General features: G+C 33.6%; 1 protein-coding gene across 2 annotated transcripts in view; it reads left to right on the top strand.

Moving 5' to 3' along the window:
* The window catches only part of LOC149543389 (uncharacterized), a 240,212-nt gene extending 216,261 nt beyond the window's left edge, over window positions 1-23,951 (top strand). The window contains exons 6-7 of one of the 2 annotated variants that reach the window (XR_016355631.1): window positions 22,986-23,186; window positions 23,270-23,951. Coding sequence is in view for 1 of the 2 variants with exons in the window: in XM_089798187.1 (XP_089654313.1) it covers window positions 23,010-23,186; window positions 23,270-23,495 (403 nt within the window). In the remaining variant the exon portion in view is untranslated. The remainder of the gene's footprint in view (window positions 1-22,985; window positions 23,187-23,269) is intronic. The other variant, XM_089798187.1, reaches the window with a different exon arrangement.
* The last annotated feature ends 1,103 nt before the right edge of the window (window positions 23,952-25,054 follow it).

Genomic DNA, 25,054 nt, shown 5'->3' with positions numbered 1-25,054 from the left:
CTGATCCTAAATTGAAACATCCTGATGTGCTCTTCTGATCTGTTACTCTTCCAACCCAATTTGAATCAGAGTATCCATGTAGATCTAGATCTATATTTTTGTATTTAAGATCATATCCAATAGTGCCTTGCAGGTATCTCACTATATTCTTTGCAACAACAAGGTGTATTTCCTTTGGTTCACACATAAACTGGCTTAGAGCATTCATTACATAGAAAATATCCGGTCTCGTGTTAACCAAGTACATCAATGATCCAATATTTGTCTATAGAGAGTAGGATCTACAAATTCTGACTCTGTTGTTGCTTCCTTTAATTTATGTAAGTTAGTTTCCATAGGTGTAGACATGGGTCTACAGTTCATCATCCCAAATCTCTTCAAGATATTAATTGTGTTCTTTCCTTGTTAAGCATAATACCATATAATTTATGCCAGACTTCCAAACCAAGGAAGTAGTTTTAAATGCCTAAGTTCGTCATGTCAAATACAGAGGCCAGGTCCTTACATTGAGTGATAAGGAGATCTTCTCCCGTGATTAGCAAGTCGTTAACATATAAAATATATATTAACATATCACCATTAATTACCTTAAAATAGAGATTTGGATATGCGTCATTCTTGGAAAATTCTAGGCCCATGAGATAGCAACCAATCCTCTCATACCATGATCTGGGGGCCTATTTAAGTCCATATTGGGCTTTCTTCAGTTTGCATGCATGCGAATCTGCATTATGTATTTTGAAGCCTTTAGGTTTCTCTAATTAGACTTCTTCAATGGTTCAATTTAGGAATGTAGTTTTCACATCCATTTGGTGGATCTTCAAACCTTTAGCTATTGCAATAGTTATTACTGTTCTAACCAAGGTTTACCAGGCAATAGGTGCAAACTTCTCTTCATAATCAATATCCTCCTTTTGTAAGAAACCTTGGGCAACAAAACGAGCTTTGTGTTTCTCTATACCACTATTTGCAACATGTTTGATTTTGAAAAACCATTTGGAAGAGACAACATATTTCTCTTTTGGTCTTAATACTATATCCCATACATCATTTTAAAAAATGAATTGATACTCTTCTATTATAGCATCTTAGCGTACTTGATGCTTGAGTGCTTTTGTAACACTAGTTGGTTTGAACTAATGATCTCACTCATTAGGGCAACATAGCTGGAAAATTTGTTGGATCTCCTACTCTCTCTAAAGGTTCCTTTGGGTGTTGCATAGTTCTCAACTTTCTCAATCATCTTTCTGTCCCAAAGTGGTCTCTTTTTTGTCATGTCCCCATTTTGGAGGCAATTTGATTTAATTAATTTAATTAATTAGGTTGTCCAAAATAATGAATATTTTATGAGGATGACTAATTAATTATTTTAATTAAATAAATAAGTGGTATTAAGTTAATTATTTATAAAGTTATCAAATAAATAAATAATAAAAGGTAGCTTTATATTTAATTAATTTAATAAAGTGACTTGAATTTTAAAATATTTTTTATAAAGTCACTTAATAGATAAAATAAAATAATGTTCTAGAAGTTTCTGGAGAAAGTGGAGAAAAAAGAATAAATAGGCACCCTGAGCTTCATTCTAATCATCCAGTTGTTTATCTCTCTCTTGACATCAAATTGTGATTCAGTCACATAGTCTATTGTGGAGCCAAGTGGTTTCAGATAGTCAGTTGATCTTTGGGAACGAAAACTCCCAAGGATTTTGCATAACTGAGGAGGTGAAATATCTTTTGAAGGGTTGCACATTGGAGGTGATACTTCAGTCACTTCAGCTAGGGCATCATTGGGCCTAAGGCCATTTTCAGCATTTCAGCATTTCAGGAGGCATTTTAGCAGGGCCGAAATTATTGAAGGTCATTTTTAGCAGGTCCGAAATTATAAGAAGCCATTTTTAGCAGATCCGAAATTTTAGGAGGCTTCTTTCAGCAAACCCGAAATTATAGAAGGAGGGCATTTTCTGAGGTCTATTCATTTTCAGTCATGAATTGATTGTAGGACATCTTTAAAAGGCTTAATTTGTGGTGGAGAAAAGATTTATACTTGCTGGTTCGTTTTTGCTACAAGTCTGATCCAATTTTCAGAATTTTCAAAACTCTTAGACATTTTCAAAAATTTGCAAGGAAGTACATTTTCAGATTTGGAGTGACTTTGGCTTGAGTGTTGGCATCTTCAGCGTTGGTAAAAATTATTGCAGCCATCTACAATCAGGTTCTCCACTTCTCATTTGGCATATTTTCTGAGAAATGTAAGTTTTTAGCTGAGTACAAAATATAGCTTCAGCACTTCACTATTTTACATTGTACTTGTGTTTGTTTGCCATTTGGCATTATTGGTATCAAAGGAAGGCTAGGATTTTGCAATTGAAAGAGCGTTGTAATTTTTAGACTATCTATATTGCAACCCTAGAGTTTGATGATCAGCTTATTGGTTTGCATGCCAATTGTTTGACAAAATATTAATTCTCATGAGCATCACCTAGATCCAATGAGTGCTAAGTGTTCCATTTATTCTCATGAGAGATGGATGCATGTTGAATCACTACTCATGAAACATGGGTCATCGAGTTTGACTCAAAATCACACAGTTAAATCCTGATATTCATATCACAATTTGACTAGCTGTGGAAATTATCTCCTACTTATCAATTGATGAGCTTAAGGGGCTTTCTAATGAATGGTTCATAAGGCACAACACTTGGTGAAGGTTTTGCAAATGGGGTTGCAAGCTTTGGGTTTAACTATGGAGGAAACTCTGTAGTTAAGCGCACTCAGGCTGGAGTAGTACTGGGATGGGTGACCTCCCGGGAAGTCCCGGTGCTTCACCCCTGTGAGCATCACCTAGATCCAATGAGTGCTAAGTGTTCCATTTATTCTCATGAGAGATGGATTCATGTTGAATCACTACTCATGAAACATGGGTCATCGAGTTTGACTCAAAATCACACAGTTAAATCCTGATATTCATATCACAATTTGACTAGCTGTGGAAATTATCTCCTACTTATCAATTGATGAGCTTAAGGGGCTTTCTAATGAATGGTTCATAAGGCACAACACTTGGTGAAGGTTTTGCAAATGGGGTTGCAAGCTTTGGGTTTAACTATGGAGGAAACTCTGTAGTTAAGCGCGCTCAGGCTGGAGTAGTACTGGGATGGGTGACCTCCCGGGAAGCCCCGGTGCTTCACCCCTGTGAGCATCACCTAGATCCAATGAGTGCTAAGTGTTCCATTTATTCTCATGAGAGATGGATTCATGTTGAATCACTACTCATGAAACATGGGTCATCGAGTTTGACTCAAAATCACACAGTTAAATCCTGATATTCATATCACAATTTGACTAGCTGTGGAAATTATCTCCTACTTATCAAAATATTAATTGGCTGTAAGCTCTCTTTTTGGCATAAATAATGTTATAATTTTGCATACTAAGTGTTTATATTAATGCCACTTGGTTGTAAGTGCATTAATGCCATCCTAGGTTGCATCCAAAGTATTTGTCATAATTACTAGTTGTTGTAGCTTCATACATGTATTGAATATTGCCAAAATTAGTTGCACATTCATATTAGGTCATTGTTTAGACAATCTGGAGTCTTTTTGTAAGCATTCTCTTTGATGCAAATCGAAACAAGAGTCATTGCAGCAATATGAAAAGTTATATCAGTCATATGACCCCTTATATGCAAAGTGTTTGACAAAATTCTTCGAGCCTTCAATCAGCATTTTAAGGTCGGATTTGAGCAGGGTCAATACAGTGGTATCAGAGCTTGCTTGCAAAGTGTTTCATGGAATGTCAAACAACTGAAGTATAAAGATTTTTGGTGTTTGAAGAAGTTATAACCTGTTGGGGTTATTACATTTTTGTTGTTGTTATTAGGATTCTCTTCTAGAGTAGTCTAGTTTTCATTTATGGTTTCTTCAAGAGATTCCCTCTAAATCTCAGGGACATGATCCTCCTCCATGTCTTGAGGGGAATCTTGAAATTCTATCTTATAAGAACACTTTGATCTGTTGAAAGCAATGTCTTCCTCAAAAATGACATCTTTGCTGAGTTCAATTTGTTTTTGTCTAGGTATGTATTTTATGTAGGCATTTGAGGTTTTAGTATAGCTCACATATATCCATTTCTTTCCAATGGGTTCTAATTTAGACCTCTTTTCTTTAGGCACATGAATGTAGACAAAGCAATCAAAAATCCTTTCACACCGATGAACGCTTCTTTAGGGGTTTTGTTATCTAAATGTGAGTGAGGACATCTATTTTGAATTTAGACAGTTGTCTTAAAGGCTTTTGCCCATAATCATGTTTCTATATTTTGGTCATACAATATTGCTCTAGCAGCTTCTACAATAGTTTTTTTTTTCCTCTTGGCAACACCATTTTGTTGTGGATTCTAGGACACAGTAAACTCCCTCTTAATCCCGACATTTATACAAAATTCCTTCAATTTTTTTGAGGTGTATTCCTTCCAATTATCTGTAGTAGAAATTTCTTTAGCGCTCCCCTCGGGATTCGTGACAAGGGCTTACCTGCCTCCTATGTACTATAAGTTGAGTGGTTGTATCGGGCATTGACAGATCAGTCTTTTGGTGCAACAGCAACCCCACTCTAACAAGTGGTATCAAAGATTGGTCACAGGTTCAAATCCTTAGACCCTCAAGCAATGCTGAGGGGGAGATTGTTAGAAATTTGTTCAGCGCTCCCCTCGAGATTTGTGACAAGGGCTTAACCGCCTCATGTGTACTATAAGTTGAGTGGTTGTATCGGGCATTGACATATCGGTCTTTTGGTGTAATGACAACCCCACTAACAATTTGTTCTTAGTACTTTGACTTTCTTCCTGGAAAATTTTTCTGTAAGAGCTTTGAACTCCTTAAACCTTTTAAGGATTTCCTTTGACTCTTTACACTTAAGAAAATATATCCAAGTCTTTCTAGAAAAGTCATCCACAAATATTACATAATATAAGAATCCTCCCATGGAGGGTACAAACATGGGTCCACATAAGTCAAAGTGGACTAATTCTAATACTTTTTTGGTTTTACTAAAACTATTTTGGAAGGTCTCCTTTGTATTCTTTCCTATGGCACACCCTTTGCATGCTCCTTCATGAATTCGTTTCAATTTGGGCAACTTTGTTACCAATTTTTCTACTGAAGGTAGGGCACGGAAATGAATATGTCCTAATCTTCTATGCCAAATTTCATTTGAGTCAAAGGTCTTATGAATAAGGGCCTAATTCATGTTAGTGCAAAGTTTGTAAAGATATCCTTGTCTTATACCTATAGTTTGTGCTTTCTTTATGGTGGAGTTCTTTGGCCATGCTAGAACTTTTCCATCCATAAAGGTAACCCTATATCCATTGTCTTCAAAAGCATAAATAGATATTAGGTTCCTCTTTATTTCTGGTACAAACAATACTCTAGTGAGTTGTAGAGAGATGCTAGACTTAAAATTTATGGCGCAAGTTCCAACCCCCTTTATTAGATGTGCAAAATCATCCTCAATAGCTACTTCATCAGTTTCTTGTACCATAGTATCTAAGTGTTCTCTCAATCCTATGATGTGTCTTGATGAACTAGTATCAATCACCCAAGTATTGAATTTGTTTGATACTTGACTTGATGATACTGAGTAGAAAATAAATTTCTCATAATCATGTTTTATATTTGTCTTTCCAACTTTAGCAAAGGATGCTTGCTGTTTTGTTCTATTAGGGCATTTGATTGCACAGTGTCCCATATTGATCAAATCTGAAACATTGTATTTGGGAGATGTCTTTCCTCTTTTTGGATGATCCCTTTCCATAAGTATTCTCCTTCTCTTAAAGTTTTTCTTCTTACCTTTCTTACGAGAATTTGTGTTTAATACATGAATATTCTCATCTATGGGTTTTTGATTGTTTCCTTTTGTTATTAGTCTCAATTCTTCCTGTGAGCACTATGTTCTTAGCTTGTCAAATTTAGGGAGTTTTGATCTTGCACTAATTCCTTGGACAAATGACTCCCATGAGTTTGGTAGGCCACCTAGAGCAAGTAGTGTTAACTCCTTTCTATCAATTTGATATCCAACTATTGACAGTAGATCTCTTAGTTTAGTGATTCTCATGAAATATGCATTAATGGATTCTCCCTTGTGAGCAAAGGTCATACTAGTGTTGTTTATTTCAAAGTGCTTTCAAGGAATTTAAAAGTTAGGTATGCAGTCTCATGTTTTGACAATATAGGTAATATATGGTCCCTAATTGTATCTACTATAAGTGTCATAGCTTTCTCTCTATTCTCAATCCATTGAGTTTTCTTTGGATCATTCTTTGTTTCTATTTTGTTTTCTTTGACAAATGAGTGTAACTTATTTTCTCAGTATCATCATGATTATGATTATAAATTTCCAAGACGTAAAGTTGTTTTCCTTGAAGACGATCCTCAAACCTGGTTACAATTGACATTATGAAGAATGAAATGTGATTGCAATTTCAAGAGAGAATGTGTTTTTAGAGTAATCTAATATCTCAAATTTAATCAGATCTTCCCTAGCAAGGCTCTGATACCATATTAAATATGATAAAATTTCTTTCAGATGTGATCTATCTGTTCTTTTCTATTTTCAGAATATGATTCTTACCAATCACTATACTTTCTTGCAGATTATAACCAGAATATTGAACTTGACAAATATGAAGGTGATACTAAATCAATATTGAGAAATACTGATCATGAATTCACAAGTCTGAATTTTCTCTTAAGGGCATTCGATCTACAAGAGGAGCATTTATTGATTTTGATGTCTCCTTTTGTGGATTGGATATGCATTAAGTATACATAGAAGAGACACATCCCATGAATCGTGCCTTTTCATCTTAACTAGACACCTGATCTCTACTTGGGGTTTGTCACTTAATAAACATAAATGTTTACCAAGTTTGATCTGTATTTGTCTTGCACAAAGAAATAATATGCAATATGAAAATGATCACCGATAATAATTCTTGATTGGGATCCTATATGAAACATGAAATGCCAATAAGCTGCACACAATATCCTCTAAATGCAGATTGGTAATATACTTGGAATAAAGTAGATTTCGATCAGTTATATGACTGATTATCAATTTCCAGAATTTATTGCAAATGATGACATGAATATATATACAATTAAATATATATGTGTGTATACATATGTCAGTACATACTGACATCATTACACACACATATTATCAAATTGATCATCATTCCTATATCTAATAGAAGCTACCATTTGTTCAACAAAAAGTATAGAGCAGAAGAGGGGACTTTACAATTGTATCAGTGCATAATCCTGCCATCCTGTGAGTAAAAGCTTATGCGAACTTACGAGAGAAGAACAAAGAGAACCACCATGAATGAACTAGCCAATGAGATGAGATCCTTTATGAAGAAAACCAACCAAACTTTGACGAGTCAAATCAGGCCCTTCTCCAAGCTCTACAAAATATGGTAAGTTCAATTAATAATTTAAAAGGTCATCCTACCCATGCAAGCGACACTAGCTCAAAACACTCAGAAAATAATAATGTATCTTCCAGGGCTGCAATATACCAACTCCCATTCTTGCCTAGAGGAGAGATGCCAAGACAAGAAGAAGGAATAAAACAACCAATGACTAGAATTGAAGAAATTGCAAGAGCTTATGCAGCTCTAGAACCTCAGATTAGAGTAGTATCATTTAGGAAATTTTGTGAAGATAAAACAATAGAGACACCTAGGAGGCATATAAATGAACTCAAACATAGTGAGAAAGTTAGCAGTTCCAAATTTTGATGGATTGGGGAAGATTACAGCCCACACATGGTTGGAAAAATTAAGCACATTTTTTAATCTAAGCTACATGATAGTAGAAGATGCTCTCCAATTTGTGATACTCCATCTTGAAGGAGCAACACATAATTGGTGGCATCATGGACGTATCTCATTAGGGCATCAGAATATAAAATCCTATGGAGAATTCTTCCAATGACTCGTGAGCAGATTTGATGATAAGGACCTTGAATGGTATTTCCAAGAACTAACTCAATGCAAACAACTAGAGCAGTGCAAGAATTTGCCTGCAAATTCCAAGGGTTATCAATAATGGTCCCAGATCTTTCTCAAAAGGGACTTACTCATATGTTTATAGAAGGACTTAACGACACCACTAGAAGCTTTGTAAAACCGTTTGAACCTTAAAACTTGGAAGAAACCATCAGAAAAGAAAGAAAGGTTGAATCAAATCCTTCAAAAGAAAGATATAAGAATTTTTCAGCCAAAACAGAATATAGACATCAAGACTCAAGAAAAGATTATAAGGGAAAATAGTGTTTCTTATGCAAAGAATAGTGGAGTCTTCGGCATCAATGCCAAGGAAAAGACACTCTCAAGCAAAAATAGGATATAATGAAGAGAGGCTTATGTTTCAAGTGCAAAGAGCCATGGGCATTAGGACACAAGTGTGGCAAAAGGAACCAAATCCATAGAATGGAAGCAATATTTGACAGAGAAATAGAAGAGTCTCATAAGAAAGCAAGACATGATACAAGAGGTCTCAATAGCATCCAATCACAAAATTAAGGGGAAAATCGATGGAATTTTGAAGAAATTCAACCTGATACACAAATTTGAGATTTGAATTAGCAACCAATACTAGAGAAGGAAAATAAAATGGAATAATAAATTAGGAATTTATTCACTTCAAATTAGTGGAAACTATCCCTACCTTTTTTTATTAGGATCAACAAGTAACTCGGTGACCAAGTAATTGATTATCAAATCAAGATGAAGATTTGTAATAAACAACTACAAACATATTAATGCGAATGTTTAATTGTATTTACTCATGTTGGGTGGATATTTTGCAACTGACAGTTTTGGGTAAAATCTAGTTGCAAAATAGGATGACCAGTCATAGCATGTGAGATAGAGTCTCTCCTACCTTAAAGGGAAGGCTCCCCCTTCTCACCATTCCTTGGATCAACTCAAGGTAAGCAAGAAGTTGAGAGATTTTGTAAGAAATGTTACTAATATTCTTTCCTCTTAGCTTTTAGGAAAGAATCCACTTACTCGTGGAGCAAGTAATGGGCAAGATTAAATCTCTAACTAGACTTCTATCTAGTAGCTAGAAATGGTGATATCAATAAACTACCACTAACTCAAAGACTAGCTGAAAGTGTACCGATTTGGCTTTAAGTCCAGTCGTAATCTATTATATAAGAATAATCTTTACTATTGGGGTGCAGAGACTTCCAAAAGTAAATGATTCTAACTATTTTGTGAATCAAGAAAGAGATATAAGCTACAGTCAAAGCTTCTAGTCTATATATCTCTATAATTGCTCTCAGTCAACGCTTCGGCTCCGATTGCTTCCTAATTCTTTCTTATACTGAATTATCAAGAATGCAAAAAACACAAGAAACAAAGGCAACAAATGCAAATCACAATCAAAGCTTCCAACTTGCACAAGTAACAATTGCACTCAATCAAAGTTCAACTTCAATTGACTCTTTTGTATTCACTTTTCTTTCAAAATAATGCTACACAATCAAATTTATGCTTTCACAATTTCTCTAGAGCTCTTTTGCATACAATAATAGATGATTTTTACAATGAGGAGGCACTCCTTTATATAGGCAAAGGAGTTGAGAAAAAAGATGCAGGGAAATGTGGGAGCAACTCAACCAACTTTGACCCGATCAAACTAACAAGAGAAAATATTGGATTACATGCCATTAGGACATTTAAATCATATTACATGTAATTACACATTTTGATGTAATACATCTTGTTCATGTACAAACTTGGAAACTAAAGAAGGAAGAAGATAGAAGAGAATTAAAACTATTGATTCCGAATGAATCAATCCTGTAAATTGTCGGCAAAGGCCTTGTACTTGATGATGCAATCTCGGATGATAACAGGATTGGGAGTTTCTGTATTTTGTGTCACTACATGCACCTCGATAACCATGGTGTTGCATCTTTTGATAGCCTCTGACTCTGCTTGATGAATTGTCTGTTGTCATTTACAAACTTGATTTGATCAAGCTTTTTCTTGTTTTAGTTGTCATGAATTCTCCTTTGTAGATTAGCACATTTTGGAGTCTCTGACACTTTGAAGACCTTCTCAATGATGGTTGGAGGTAAAATTGGAACAAATTTTCGATAAGCATCTGCAACTTCCTCTTTTTTTTGAAACAAAGTGCTTGGCGCATTCCCACACGAACTCAAGTTCTTGGACAACCATTGGGAAAATGAAGATCAAATGAATTACTGCTTAAGAATCAAAACATGCCTTCTTGACAGGATATCTCTGTTTTTTGAAGAAGTTTTGACATATCTTGAAGAGTATGCCGTAACATGAAGATGATAACATCTTCCAATGAGATTGAATCCTTGAGAACTTTGAGATTTGAGTTACAATGACGAATCCATGAGGGGTGGGTATTTGACGTATGGATTAGACACTTATGTAATACATATGATGGCTCGAAATGAATTGGAAAGCATATGTAATTGGATGGAAAGGGCCAAAGTCGGACTTGGAAAGATGGATTGCATGTGGGCAATGATGGGCTTTTGAGGGCATGGTCAAGAATGCAAGTTGGGATGCATATGATAACTTTTGACTTTAAAAGTGTGACCTTTTGTCAAAAACGGGTTATCTGGATGTCATTACACAAATAGTGGATTACATGTAAAACGGACATGCATTTAGGTTCGGAAGATGGAAATGCGTGTAAATGGGAACGAAGGATGAGATTGCATGTAAATGTGGATGGAGGGTGAGATTACATGTAATCGTATGTGGAGAATGAGATGTAGTGTGTCATGACATGGAAAGTGGAATTACATGTAATTGCTCTTGAAATGTAATTGCATATGAAAGGAATGGATGCAATGTGCCTTGGCATGTAATAGTGAATATGGAATGAAATGATGCACTTGCATGAGATGGTGGAAAATGGAGTGAAGTGAAATGTGCTCAAGTTCTTGGGAAAGAACTTGCAATTTCTGCCAAATGAAGAAAAATGAGAAAGCAAGCAAACAAACAACAAAAACACATACCTTTGGTCTTAAACTCATACATGTCAACAAGCAAGTTGCTATGAAATGCAAATTCAAATTTGGAGTTTGGGAAAAATCCAAAAAAGTGAAAATGAGAGTTTTCGTCATATTTAAAGGCAAAATGCACTTTTCAGGGCATATATATGGACAAGTGTGCAACTTCAAGCTAAAATATGCATGGAAATAACAAAATAAGCATGAATTTATGAGCAAGTTTGAAAAAGTCCACTTACTTGGAGATCAAAGAGCCAAAATAGCAAGAATCATAGACTTTGAAGACCAATTCTCCTCCAAATCCAAATTCTCAAACAATAAGTTGACTTCTTCCATACTTGCATTCAACAAATATTAATGAGCAATGAAGAGTTGAATTTGACATGAGAATGCCAAAAACGTGGTCTCTAAAGGCAATAGCATGCATTAAAACTCAAAAATGCCCCACTTGATTCAAATGTACGGGCTGTAAATGCCATTTTTTGAGTTTTTTTAACAAAAACATGGCCAAAAAATACATGTAAATTGATTGTTTTTGACTTGTGAATGCAAAAACGTCTTCCCCAAATGCATATACATGAACCCAAATGCAAAAATGTGACTTAGAAACACATAAAAATGGATTAAAACCCCAATTTTGTGGGCGTATTTAGTAAAAACGTGATTCATAAAAGGCATGAAATGAAGCTTTTTTGACATCTAAAGGCAAAAATGTGTTCTTCAATAGTATATATATGATTCGAAATCTCAAAATGACTTTTATTTGAGCCAAAGAGTGATCAAAATGCCATTATATGGGTAGATCTAAGCATTTTTTATGAAAAACGTGTTCTTGGAGGAGGAAAACATCAAGTTTTTTACCCTTGAATCTTCAATTTCGGATTCTATGAGGGGATATGCATGTATTAAAAGAAAATCGCACCTTTTGGAAGAGATTACATGTTTTAAAATATGTATAAGAGTCTCCCCATTCAAATCGCACCTTTTGGATGCAAGTGCATGTTTTTAAAACATGTGTAATGGAGTCCATGAGCAAAATCACACCTTTTGGATGCATATGCACATATTAAAGTTTTCTCACAAATGACTCTTAGTGCAAAATCGCACCTTTTGGGGGTCACTACATGTTTTAAAAACACTCAATTATGCATGTCTCACCTTTTGGGAGTCATTGCATATTTTAAAACACATGTTTTGTGTTTTAAAATTGTCTTTTCATTCAAAATCACACCTTTTGGATGCAAGTGCATATTTTGATGCAAATGTGCTTGTAGACATGCTATGTACAACTTAAGTGATGAATTAAGCACATGTCAATTTAATTTTTGATGAAATATTACTAAAACGGGTCATAAATAATATTTACACTATATAGATAAATATATAATATGCAAATATCATTCAAAAAGTAATATTTATTAAGAAGTTTGATTTAAAATTCAAAAATTAAATCAAACTATATAGTTAATATAGTCACTTAAGTGAAAAATTAAAAAGCAACTCAACTTAAAAATATAACATAAAGTGCTCTATAGTTACTTTAAGTAAAAAAATGAAATGATAAAGTAACTTAAAAACATAACATAAAGTGAATTTATGTTATATTTTTCAAAAGGTGAATGTCAACTTCAAAATATAACATAATATTTTAGTTTGTGCAGTTGCACCTAAAAGATCCACTTTTTGAGTACTAAAATGGTCATATCTTTTAATTGCCAACTCCGATCAAGCCCTAAGATAGATCGAATTGAAGGGAAAACCAAAAGCAATGACTTGAGCAAAACCAAAAGACCAAAAACCAACAATTACAGACTCAAAAATGAGAAAAAAAAATGTTAAAAGCTTCAACAAGCATAGGCTCGACAAAAGAAAAACTAAAAAGACTTGACAAAAGCCTTCAATAAGAGGAATCATTATATCAATTGGGGTCGATTGCTTGATCAATACTAACCAATTAAATAATGCACTAAACTCAGTGAAATGTAAAACTAAGTTGAAAAAGTTTCATACTGTTACCTATGTTTTGTGGTGACAAAATGCAGGACGAGAAATCACACTCAAAATCTTCTCAAAATCCCTTGTATGACACTAAAGAAAGATTATACATTTCTAGTGGCCTGGAAAGAGATAAAGTCTCTACCGGAATTATAAAAATGGATAATCCTAAAGGGGTATCTACAGAGATCTAGGGTGAGATAAAGTCGCTCCCAAGGGTTAAATAGAGATGGATAATCCTATAGGGATATACAAAGAGACCTTAAGACGAGATAAAGTCTCTCCCAAGGGTTAAATAGAGATGAATAATCCTATAGGGATATACAAAGAGACCTTAAGATGAGATAAAGTCCCTCCTAAGGATTAAATAGAGATGGATATTCTTAAAGGGATATCCATAGAGGCTTGAGATGAGATAAAGTCTCTCTTAAGAATTATAAATAGGGATTGTCTTAAAGGGATATCCATAGAGGCCTGGGATGGGATAAAGTCTCTCCCAACGATTATAAGATAGATACATCCTAAAGGGATATCCATAGAATGTTGGGAAGAGATAAAGTCTTTCCCAAGGTTTATAGAGATGGACACATCCTAAAGGGGTGTTGATAGAGGCCAAGGTAGAGATAAAGTCTCTCCTATGGATTAAAGGATAGATGCGTCTTAAAAGGGTATACATCAAGTCCTGGACATTATAAAGTCTCTCCAAGAAATTATAACGTATACTCATTAGGACTCTTCGTGGGACAAGGCAATGCATAATAAGGAGCGTGGAATTACTACAATATATAAAGATAATATTATCTTTTTGAATTATTCTTAGTATATTAAATGAAATATTGTTATTTTCAAAATTGATAAATTTATATATTGTTGTTCTAACCTCAAATTGGAATTGTCATTTCAGGATTGGAGTCACACCAAATGGTTGCATTGCTTGAGGACAAGCAATTTTGGGAAAGGCAAACTGTAATGTCCCCTTCTCTACAGTAGGATTTAATAAGTGAATAATAAAAATAAATAAATAAATAATTATAAATTATAACATAATATTTATTAAATATAATATTAATAATAAATAATATATATATTCTAATATTGAGATAGGCAAATAAATAATATCTAATGAAAGCTTAAACTTAGAAAGGATTTGATATACAACAAAATAGCTAACGCAGAACCGATCGCAAGGAGTCGACCATTCAAAAACAATGCAGACCCTCAATAAGAATATAATAAAAAATGATTTATCCCACATAGTTGTTCACAGCATAGTAATATCATGTCATACTGCACCAAAATTACCAGATGGAGTTTTTTTACGAATCCTTAAGTGATTGATTGCATGTATAATATAATACGACAGTCCACATTGGATCGTGATGGAGATATGGAAAGTATTGATATCATCCAAGGCATTAATGGATGAAAATAAGACTTCAGTCACTCAGATACAATTTCCACAGGGTCGCTAGAGTCCCTACCTTTTGGGATCATTTGAAATATTTACATGGAAGAACCTAGTATTAGAAGATTTCATCATTAGCATAGTTGTTGCAAGTGACGCAAAGATCAATTAAATATTAAACTTTATAAATATTTTAACATGAATTAGATGAAAAAAATAAAATCATATTAAAATAGAAAATGTAAAATCATATTAAAATAGCAAGTTGAAAAATAAATAACAGAAAAATTATGAAAATCATTTATTTATTTATTTATAGTAAAAGTAAAATTAAACTTAAAATGTAAAAAATAAATTTATTTTTTATTTTGATTATGTCATTTACTCGTATTATAAGAAATTAGTAATAAAAAATTTTAATATTTAAGAATAACAATAAAAATTATTTTGACTATTATTTTACTTAGTATAAAAATATAAGAAAAAAATCAAAGAAACTAATTTTAAGTCATTAGTTTTCAAACAAAATATAAATGAAAAAAAAAATCCAATTGCTTGTATTTATTTGAACAAATCTGTTTTATTTGAAATAAAATATAAATGAAAAGACTTTTTTCCAATTTCTTGAACAAATCTCTTTTTTTTTAAAATTACCTCGTTCATTTTTATACCGCATGTAGAGATAATGCTAAAGGAAAGGCAAATTTTGCAAAAAATTTGGTGGAAGATATAAGTACATATAATTTTTGATATTAAACTATTTTCCATATCTCTACAAATACATTGTAGATATGATCCAAACTTTTCATTTAAGGCAGGATCAGCTCTAAAAGTACAATATTTATTATCCTGAGTGAATGCTCATTAAACTAAATTCTTTATTAGTTATGACTTAACTGAAGTTCTCGTGCTTGAGATTTTTTTTTTTTGATGTTGGTGATATTCCAGCCGCTACCAAAGTGAATATTGACAAGTTATTTCGGTGATTGACAATAGTTAATTGTTTCTGACAACAACATTAATTTCATCCTATTTTTTATACATTTTTCAATTGCAAAAAATAAAATAATTCTGAGTACCCAACATCACTGAATCTACATGGGGTCAATGAGAGTGAAGTTGAGCGAGAAGTGCATTAGCTAGAAGCCTTTAAAGGCGGAGATTTAGAAGCTTCAGAGTCATAAGCAAAGTCATAAGGCTTTAACATCGTCAGGAAAGTCTCGCTGAAATTGTTGGCTTTAAGAAATATACTCTCCTTTTCGTTATTGCTCGGTGGTGTTGGGTGGATATTTTTCAACCGACAGTTTTGGGTAAAAATTCAGTCGCAAAATAGGATGACCAGCCACAGCGTGTGAGACAGAGTCTCTCCTACCTTAAAGGGAAGGTTCCCCCTTCTCACCGCTCCTTGGATCAACTCAAGGTAAGCAAGAAGTTGAGAGATCTTAAACAAGGTGTTACTAATATCCTTTCTTCTTAACTTTCAAGAAAGGATCCACTTACTCATAGAACGAATAATGGGCAAGGTAAATCTCTAAATACACTTCTATCAAGAGTTGGAAATAGTGATACCGATAAATCTTCTCTAACTCAAAAGCTAGCTAAAACATACTGGTTTGGCTCTAAGTCTGGTCGTACTTCTATATAGTAAAAGTTTTACAATTAGGGAACAATGACTCCTAAAAGTAAGAACAGTCTAACTATTTTGCGAATTAAGATGAAAATACAAACCGCAGACAAAGCTTCTAACTATGGATTTTCACAATTGTTCCTGGTCAAAGCTCGGGCTTCAATTGTTTTTTAACTCTCTATGCTCTTTTATTGAACACACAATAATAACATGAATCAAGACAATAGGCACAAATTATAGTGAAAGCTTCTAATTTGTTCTATCACAATTGCTTCTAGTCAAAGCTTCGAATCCAATTGCTTCTTTTATTCACTTTTCTTCCAAATTCGTACTACACAATCAAAGTTATGCTTGCACAAATGTGGCAGAGCTTTCTTGCATACAACAAAAGATAATTTTTACAATGAGGGAGCACTCCTTTATATAGGCAAAGAAGTTGAGAAAAAAAGGGAGGAAAAAGTGGGAGCAACTCAACCAACTTTGACCAAGTCTAACTACAAGAGAAAATATAGGGTTACATGCAACTGCACCTGTAACTCACATTACATCTTTTACATACACATGTAACTCACATTACACGTAATTATACTTTTTCATGTAATGCATCTTCTCCAACTACAAACATGAAAGAAGAAGAAAGAAGACGGAAGAGAAAAGAACAATTCTAAAAGGCCTTGTACTTGACGATGCAATCCTAGATGATAACAGGATTGGGAGTTCCTGTACCTTGTACTGCTACATTCATGTTGATAACCATAGTATTGTGTCTTTTGATAACTTCTAGCTCTCTTTGATGAATTGTCCATTATCATGTGGAAACTTGATGTGATCCATCTTTTCTCACTCAAGTTGTCGTGAATTCTCTTTTGTAGATTAGCACAAACTGGAGTTTTTGACACTTTGAAAACCTTCTTGACAATGTTCGAATGTACACTCGAAACAACTTTCCATTAGCACCTTTAACTCTTTTTTTTTCTTTTTTTCTTTTTTTGAAGTAAAGTGTTTGGCGCATGGGAATGCATGTAAATGGAGATTGCCGATTTTCAAAAAGTTACTTGGGCTTTCAAGATGTCACTGCACGGAAAACGGATTACATGTAAATGCAACATGTAACGGAAGGTGGAGGGTGAAATGAGATGCAAGTGTGAGTGAAAGATACGCTTTACATGCATATGCGGATGAAGGCTAAGATGGAAAGCATGGAAAGATACGGAAACATGCATTTGCTCATGGAGGTGTGAATGCATATGGAAAGGAGAAAATGACATCTTTTTGACTTTTCAAAAAGTGACTTTTAGTCAAAATTGGACCTTTTAGATGCAATTACACTTAAGACATTTCGTGTAATCGTGTCGTGCGAATAAAAGCGAAAAATGAGATGGATGAAAATGGAAATGGAAAATGGGATTACATGCACGTGTGAATGGCGAATGATGGTGAAAAACATGTAATCACATTTGTAAGATGAGATGTGAGATATAATGACATGGAAATGGAATGTGAAAAATGAAAAGATAATGCTTTCGCATGTAGTAAAGGAAAAACAAGTTTTTGGAAAAAAACTTGCAACTTCTCCAAATGGAGAAAAATTGGCAAACAAAAACACAAAACCAAAACAAAAGAAAAACAACATACCTTTGAAAACAACTCAAAACATGCCAAGATGCAATGCACTCCAAAGATGAAATTCGAATTTGGAATTTGGGGAAGAACCAAAAACATCAAAATGAAGGAGAAATTCATATTTTAAAGGAAAAATGCACATTTTAAGGCAAAAATTCTTACAAATGACATTCATTCAATGATTTCATGCATAAAATCAGCAAATATAAGCATGAATTAAAATGCATGAAAGAAGAGGTCCACTTACAAGAAGATTAAGTGCTAAAAATGAAGGAGAAAGAGCTAAAATAGCAATTTTTATAGTATTTAGACCAATTCTCCCTTAAATCCGGATTTTCAAACAACCTTTTGACTTTTTCTGCACTTGCATGTAATGGAATTCAATGGTCGGATTTGACATGAAAGTGCCGAATAAATGGTCTCCAAAAACAATATCATGCATTTAAAACTCAAAAACAATCCCTTTTGATCAAATGTATGGGTTGAAAATGCAATTTTTTGAGTTTTTTGAACAAAAACATGACTTTTTAATTCAAAAATCTGGGCCGTTTTTGCAAAAACGTGGCCAAAAACTCCATGTTTTTGAGTCATTTTTGACTTGTGAATGCAAAAACGACTTCCCCAAATGGATATACATGGATCCAAATGCACAAAAGTTGCTTTAAAACACAAAAGTGGATTAAAACTCCAATTTTCCGGGCATTCTAAGCAAAAATGTGTTTCTCCAAGCAAAAACGATTTGGTGTTTTAACACCAAAATAATGATGACAATGTAATGGAATCAGCAAATAAGGTCAAAACGATTTGATTCCAAACAAAAACATGTTCCAAATTTGAAGATTTATGGAGTCTTTGTGCAAAATTGTGCCCTAGCTTGGGAGTTTTGAACACATTTTTGGGTGCAATAAACTGATTTTTGATGAGGGCAAAATGATCACTTCTCCAAAACGTTTTGAATACAACTGATTTCATCCAAATCCAAGGAGAAAATCAAAAGTTATAAGCAAAATTAGAGATTTTTGGAGCAAGAACATGTTTTCTTCACATAATAGGACATTTTTATGTTCATTACATATTTTAAAACATGTAATAAGACAAAATCGGACTTTTTAGAGTCCAATGCATGTTTTAAAATATGCCTTTGATCATAATCTCACTTTTTGAAGCCCATTACATATTTTAAAATGTGCAAGTCTCCAAAATCTCACTTTTTGGAGTCACATATTTTATAAACATCTTTCACTTTTTTGATGCACGAGTATAAAAACTCAACTTTTCATGTCATTGCATCAAAAAGGTCCACTTTTACAAGCATTTGATGTAATGGCATGAAAAAGGTCTTCAAAATGAGTTTTTATATGCATTAGCATGAAAAGTTTCCATTTTTCATAGTTTTTTACATACATATGCACATAAAATGTCCACTTTTAGGCATTTAAGTTATGTATTTCACTTAATTTTATAAAAATGTCATCAATATGAGTCAAAAATAACATTTATACATCATATTAATCAATATAATACTTAAACATTATATTAAAGTGACATTTATATAAGTATTTGATTTAAAAATAAAAAATTTAAAAAGTAACTATATAGTTCTATAGTCACTTTAAGTGAAAAATTAAAAAGTAACTCAACTTAAAATTATAACATAAAGTGCACTATAGTCACTTTAAGTTATAAATTTAAATGAAAAGTAACTTCAAAACATAACAAAAAGTGAATAAATGTTATATTTTTGAAAAAGTGAATGTCAAAATGAAAATATAACATCATTTTTTTAAATCGTGCTGTTGCACCTAAAATGTCCACTTTTGAGGCACTAAAATGACCATATCTCTTGACTGATAACTCCGATTGACCTCTAAGTTAGACCGAATCGAAGGAAAAATCGAAAGGCATAACATGAGCAAAACCAAAGGACTAAATAAAAACAAACACAAACTCAAAAGAAAAAAATGAACTTTGAAGGCTTCAAAAATCAAGCAAAGGCTCGACAAAAAGCAAAACAAAAAAGACTTGACGAAGGCCTTCAATAAAAAGATTCATTGTATTAATTGGTACCAATTGGTTGATCAATACTAACCAATTAAATAATGAAATAAACTCAAAGAAATGCGAAATTAATTTGAAAAAGTTTCGTACTGTTACCTACATTTTGTGGTGACAAAATGCAGGACAATAGGTGGAATCTTTGTGTCAATTTTGGATGCTTTGGAGTGCCCACTATTTCAATGGATGATGAAGAGGAAGACGAGAAAGAGGAGTAGGTGCAAAAGAAGCAACGAATGCGGGACCTAAAGTTGAAGGTGAAACACTGGCCGTTCCACCACCCAGTGCTTTGCTTTTGATGCACTGCAGATTTGCCCCTGGAAGAGCTTGCGAGGTTAAAGCTGAGGACATGGTAAATATAAAAGTAAAGGTAATTCAGATTTTAGGAAGAAATCTCCACCGATGACTATGGTTTTGAGGAGAAGAAGTGACTCTGAAAAATCACTCAAGCTGAGTGCAAAAATTGGCAAATCACACAGTTTACAGTAGAATCTTATGGACACCATTAGTGGATATTAGCTTGAGAAATAACTAGATTTCTAACACCTGGTAGCTAGATTTAACAGGGCGTGAGATGCTTCAGGGTGTGGACTTCAGCAGCAACTAATTTTTCAGCGATTTATAGTCAAGGTTTTTCAATCATCCGTCACTACAATAATTAACTTTGTCTCATAATGGATTTACTTCTCTACAAGTGCCTAGAAATTATGGGACGAATAGTGATTTTATTGTCGGTGATCTAAGCTTTACTCATATTCAAGGCTTTCTTCGTACTTTCATGGCTATTATGCCAAAGCTTTCTTTGCTTTCAGTTCAGTATAATCTAAAAGCAATGTACACCTTTCATTGGAGGAGGAGGTCATGTTATAGAGGAAAGCTTCCAGCACCATGAACAACATTCCACAGATTTCGACGAAGTTTCCAGAATTTAATTTATTGAATTTCTTGTATGGATAAATCAAAATTACCCCTGGGAAAATAGGGGTCAGCCAATCAAAATTAAGCAATTAATATGTAAAAATTAATTTAAAAATAAATCATTTCTAAACTTTAGAAAAAGGATTACTTTAGTTTTACAAATTAAATTGTGGACCACAACTAGGAACATTAGTTCCCTGCCTTATAAATAAGGCAGGGACTAATAATGAAGAATTATAAAATAAATATTACATGTGATTAAAGTCTAGCAATGCTAATAAACCAGTTAGTCTTGAAGAGGCACAATTATGGCATAAGATGTACCCCTTGACAATGACGCTTCACAATCTAGGAACAAGATATAAGTTGGCACTTCCCCTCAGGAAAGGGGGATATTACTAGTGGTGACTTAATGCAGATTGGATCAGATATTTATAAGAAAATCTCCTCTAGCCATAATTGTGGGCATATAATTCAAGGATTGCATTAAAACAGAAGAGATATTTCAAAGGAGCAAACCAAAACATTTGTAGAGATCGTAGTGGATACAAGCAGCAAACAGAACACGAAATACAGCAGTCCTTGAGAAATCTGCCCTCTTGGATTCACTATTGCCATACTCTTACTGTCACAAATACAAGGTATTCCTACACACATAGAAGAACAAACTCATATCAACATAAGGCTTACAAATAGCTAACAAACTGAGTTCGTATATTATAAAGTGGATGTCAGCAAACAAGCTTAGCCATGAAAACATAAAAAAGAGATTGATATCTAGATTCATTTACTCATACCACTATAAAAGCAATCGTACCAAGTACAAACCCTTAATATACCCAGATGGATCACTATAACTTGCTATTCAATCAACCACATCCATAGTGACTGCTATTAGATCAGTACAATCTTTACAATATCAAAATTAATACTCATAAAAAATCCATACTTCTGAAGTTTAATATATCTTCTTTATTTAAGATTTCGTTTACGTAGCATCTTTAATTATTGGAAGGGATTTTGTCATTTGAATGTGTGTGTGTGTGTGTATAAACAAACTCTTCATAAAATAATTGTGGCATAACAACAAGATATTTAGGAGTTGCACGTATACATAGTCTTTAAAAGGTTAAAATGTATAGACTGGAAGAGAAGACATTACAGAGTGTTATCTCAGGTTTTTAGGTCCTCAGCTGCAAAGAGGAATAGGTATACTTATAGCTTCATCCACTCTATTATGAGAAACAAATTACCTCTAAGAGAGCAAAGAAGCTACTTCCTCTACACGATGCCTTGTGTATCATGGATCGCAAAAATGTACATGTACAAGGAAAGCCCATCAACATGATAGGATGTAGAGCTAGAGGAGCCATCTTAGTTTGATGAGGACGAGACTGTAACAAACACAGATGTAGGGCTGGTTGGTGTTCCTTTGGCGGATCTTGACCATGAGAAGTCTACTAGTTCCAGTGATGAGGATTTTGGCTTGGGGAATGATTAGAGACCTCCCTTCACTCCATTTTGACATGATTTTGTACTCATTTGATTCATATCATGCTACTCATTGTAATCATCTTTATGATATTTGATAGAACTTTAGAAGTGAACTAATTTAATCATATTTTCTGATAATCTGAATTTTTATTTTTCAATGTTACTATTGAGTATGTACTATGTTACTATGTTGAATGTCCAATGCTTCTGGTTCATGTTGCAATTTTTTCTATGCTCAAGTATTTCTATTCGGTATGTTATAATGAAATGTCATTTCATAATAACTAGCATTTCAAGTTCTATATGTATGGTATACAACACCCCCACCCTTGTCATCCCCTATCGTCCCGAAATCGAGGTCCTTCGTCCCCCTGTCTTGGAAACTCATCCCGGCGTCCTGACATACCCCAGTATTGGTGTTACAGTAATAATATGAGAAATGTGTTTGGTGCCTAGAATTTCCATTTACTGAAAACTCAGACAATATTGATGGTCTATTTATCTGAAAACTCAGACAGTATCACATCAAATTTACAGTTCACTTTAAATTACAGATTGAAATTTCCAGTCTTAATTGAGGAATATATCATTTCACTTGCTAGATCTAAAAGTGCAAATTTCTGTCTCTTATAATCAATCAAGTAGATCTACATGCTTCCATTTAACTCACCAATTAAAATTAGTTTGATTTTATCGTGAAATTCGGATAATAGCCTTTCAACAATAATTTTTTTTTTTAATTTCTCAAGAATTTTCTGTTACAAAAAAATAGTATAGAGAAGTATATTTTACAGAATTTGACAAAGGGATGGACACAGGCAAGAACTTTGCCCAGAGAAAAGAATGCTGTTCTACCCAAATCTTCCAAAGATCATTGGTTCAGATTTTCTAGAGGCCTGGGTGAGAAAAATACATGGACTTAATGGAAACCAATCAGCTTGCCATGTTTTCGGACACACTCATTTTTGCTGGGATTGTGTGTTGGATGGGATCAGGTAGCATTTTATTTTTTGCTGCATTGAAGTGTTCAAACAGAAATTTCAAGTTTTGTAATTATTACCTTTTCACCATTTTGCAGATATATCCAAGCACCTTTGGCATACCCTCGAGAAAGGAAGAGAAGAATGAATGGAGGTGAAGATTGGCTGCCATTTTGCATATATGACTCTGAGAATGGGGGTTTGTACAATGAATTGTTACCTAGTTACTGGTCTGAATACTACCGTACTCAAAAAAGAGATCCACAGAATATAGAACTTGCACCATGGGTTGCCAGATTCTATAAGAGGATCAAACCAGACTGATCTATATTTCTGAGGCTTTTGTTTATCATTGTCACGATTCACAAGTCAATTTTGAATTGCAATCGGTTCAACTTGCTAATATGTGACATGACATTCTTTCCATTCAATCACTTTCTGAAAGCAATGTAAACTATTCAAGATAATCCATTGTTCCAACAAAAAATAATAAATTTTTGATGACTTATTCAAGCTAACAATAAAATAAAACAAGACATATCTCAGACATCACTGAGCCAGAATGCTTGTGACAATTTACAATGGAACAAAAAATAATATATTACTTAATAACTTGTCAGTTAACTAACAAGTCCCTCGAAATTTGTAACGTAATAGATTATCTTGAATTACCTATGATCCCTGAGATTCAGGATCACTTTTGAGCTAGACTGCTCGTGACAATTTACATGTAAAGAAAACTAATATACTACTTAATAATTTTTTCGTTAGCTTGATAAATCCCTTGGAGTTTATAACTTACTAGATTAGCTTGAATTAGTTATGATCCGTGAGATATTTAATATAGTTTTTGGATTAGCTTGAATAAATTATTGTAGCTATAGTTATGGCACCTTCCATCAGTTTACCTTACTGGGAAACCATGTCAATAATGTATTAAATGAAGCTAAATTAAAAGAATAAGAATTATTAAATCCTATCTATGTATGCTTTTCATTTTTTATAGTTGGTGCTTTAGGGAACCTGGGTTCAAAGACCAAATGCGAAAATTCTTGGACAGGAGAGGGACACCGGTTGCCCAAAGTTTGAAAGTGATGACTCAGGCATTGCAGGATATTCTAGGGAGGTTCACGAACCCTGCAAATGTTAAAAGATTAAGTAGTCCCACTTATTACCCAGTGAATAGTTTGCCCTAGCCAATTGGCTGAATGTGCGACTGATATGAAGATTGTTTGAACTTTGCATTAATATTCTTCTCTATAAAATGTTTTGGGTGTGCTCATAATTTTTCCTTAAAAGTTTAAATTTGAGAATCAAAGTGATGACCTTACTAAAATTCCTATCTATCTCGCTTTGAGACATTGTTTTGTTCACTCTCATATTTAGTAATTTCCACAAACAACAAAGTGCCTCATGGTTTTTACTTTTATGGATAGAGAATGAACAAGCAATCACCATTTTCAGAAATAGAAAATCCTTTTCAACATGCAGGTGAAGAATTTTAACCTACCTCGTACACCTGAATAATACTCATATGACAAATATGACATCCACAATGGAAAATAGCGAAACTGAATTGTTGATGAATAAATCTCTGAATAGAGTTAAATGTAAGAGATTATTTTCCTTATCAGTCAATGTAATGCCATTACTCTTGGTCCATGCCAGATATACTGCAATCAAATACGTTGTAGAACACTTTTCGCTTGAAATAATATTAAGAAACTAGTCTATTTATTTTATTTTAGAACCCATCCCAACTTACAATATGTGCAGGATATATAATTACAATAAGTTAGCGAGTCAGTGACAAGAGCGCTGCAATGCATTGACTGAAGCAAAATTTATAGATACAAACACTGCAAAATCTAAAATATTTAGTG

Source organism: Cupressus sempervirens, chromosome 8, assembly GCF_028749045.1.
Source record: "Cupressus sempervirens isolate cs-2001-9-10 chromosome 8, ASM2874904v1, whole genome shotgun sequence".
Classification (NCBI taxonomy): domain Eukaryota; kingdom Viridiplantae; phylum Streptophyta; class Pinopsida; order Cupressales; family Cupressaceae; genus Cupressus; species Cupressus sempervirens.
Note: the sequence above shows the minus strand (reverse complement) of the source record. Positions and strands in the feature narration are given on the sequence as shown.